The sequence below is a fragment of the Penaeus monodon genome, chromosome 15, assembly GCF_015228065.2.
Source record: "Penaeus monodon isolate SGIC_2016 chromosome 15, NSTDA_Pmon_1, whole genome shotgun sequence".
Lineage (NCBI taxonomy): Eukaryota > Metazoa > Arthropoda > Malacostraca > Decapoda > Penaeidae > Penaeus > Penaeus monodon.
The window spans coordinates 28,026,175-28,026,461 of record NC_051400.1 but is presented as its reverse complement, the minus strand read 5'-3'; the positions used below and the strand labels follow the sequence as shown (position 1 = coordinate 28,026,461).

Sequence of the window (287 nt, the reverse complement as noted above, 5' to 3'; positions counted from 1 at the left end):
GACTATTTCCATTTCGCGCCCAAACGCCCTCATCGAACTTCACCTGCAGGAGGAGGAGCCTCGTCCGGCGCGTGTTCCTGGCCGAGACATTATCGGCTTCGGCAGACACCAGGATCTTCTCGCCGGGGACGTATCCGCGGCGGGGGATGCGGGCGGCGAGGGTGATAGGCCCCGTCTGGCAGCAGAAGCAGCACAGGTTCTTGGCTTTGCTGCTGCTGACGTTGCTCTGGGGGGGGGGGGAGGAGGGGCATGGCAGAGCTTATTTATTTTAGAGGTTGTGGGTATGT

At 61.3% G+C, this 287-nt stretch overlaps 1 protein-coding gene across 1 annotated transcript in view; it reads right to left on the bottom strand.

Moving 5' to 3' along the window:
* Positions 1 to 287, bottom strand: part of LOC119582296 (arrestin domain-containing protein 17-like) — a 25,225-nt gene that overhangs the window by 3,502 nt on the left and 21,436 nt on the right. The window contains exon 7 of the mRNA XM_037930510.1: positions 44 to 226. Within this exon, the coding sequence (XP_037786438.1) occupies positions 44 to 226 (183 nt within the window). The remainder of the gene's footprint in view (positions 1 to 43; positions 227 to 287) is intronic.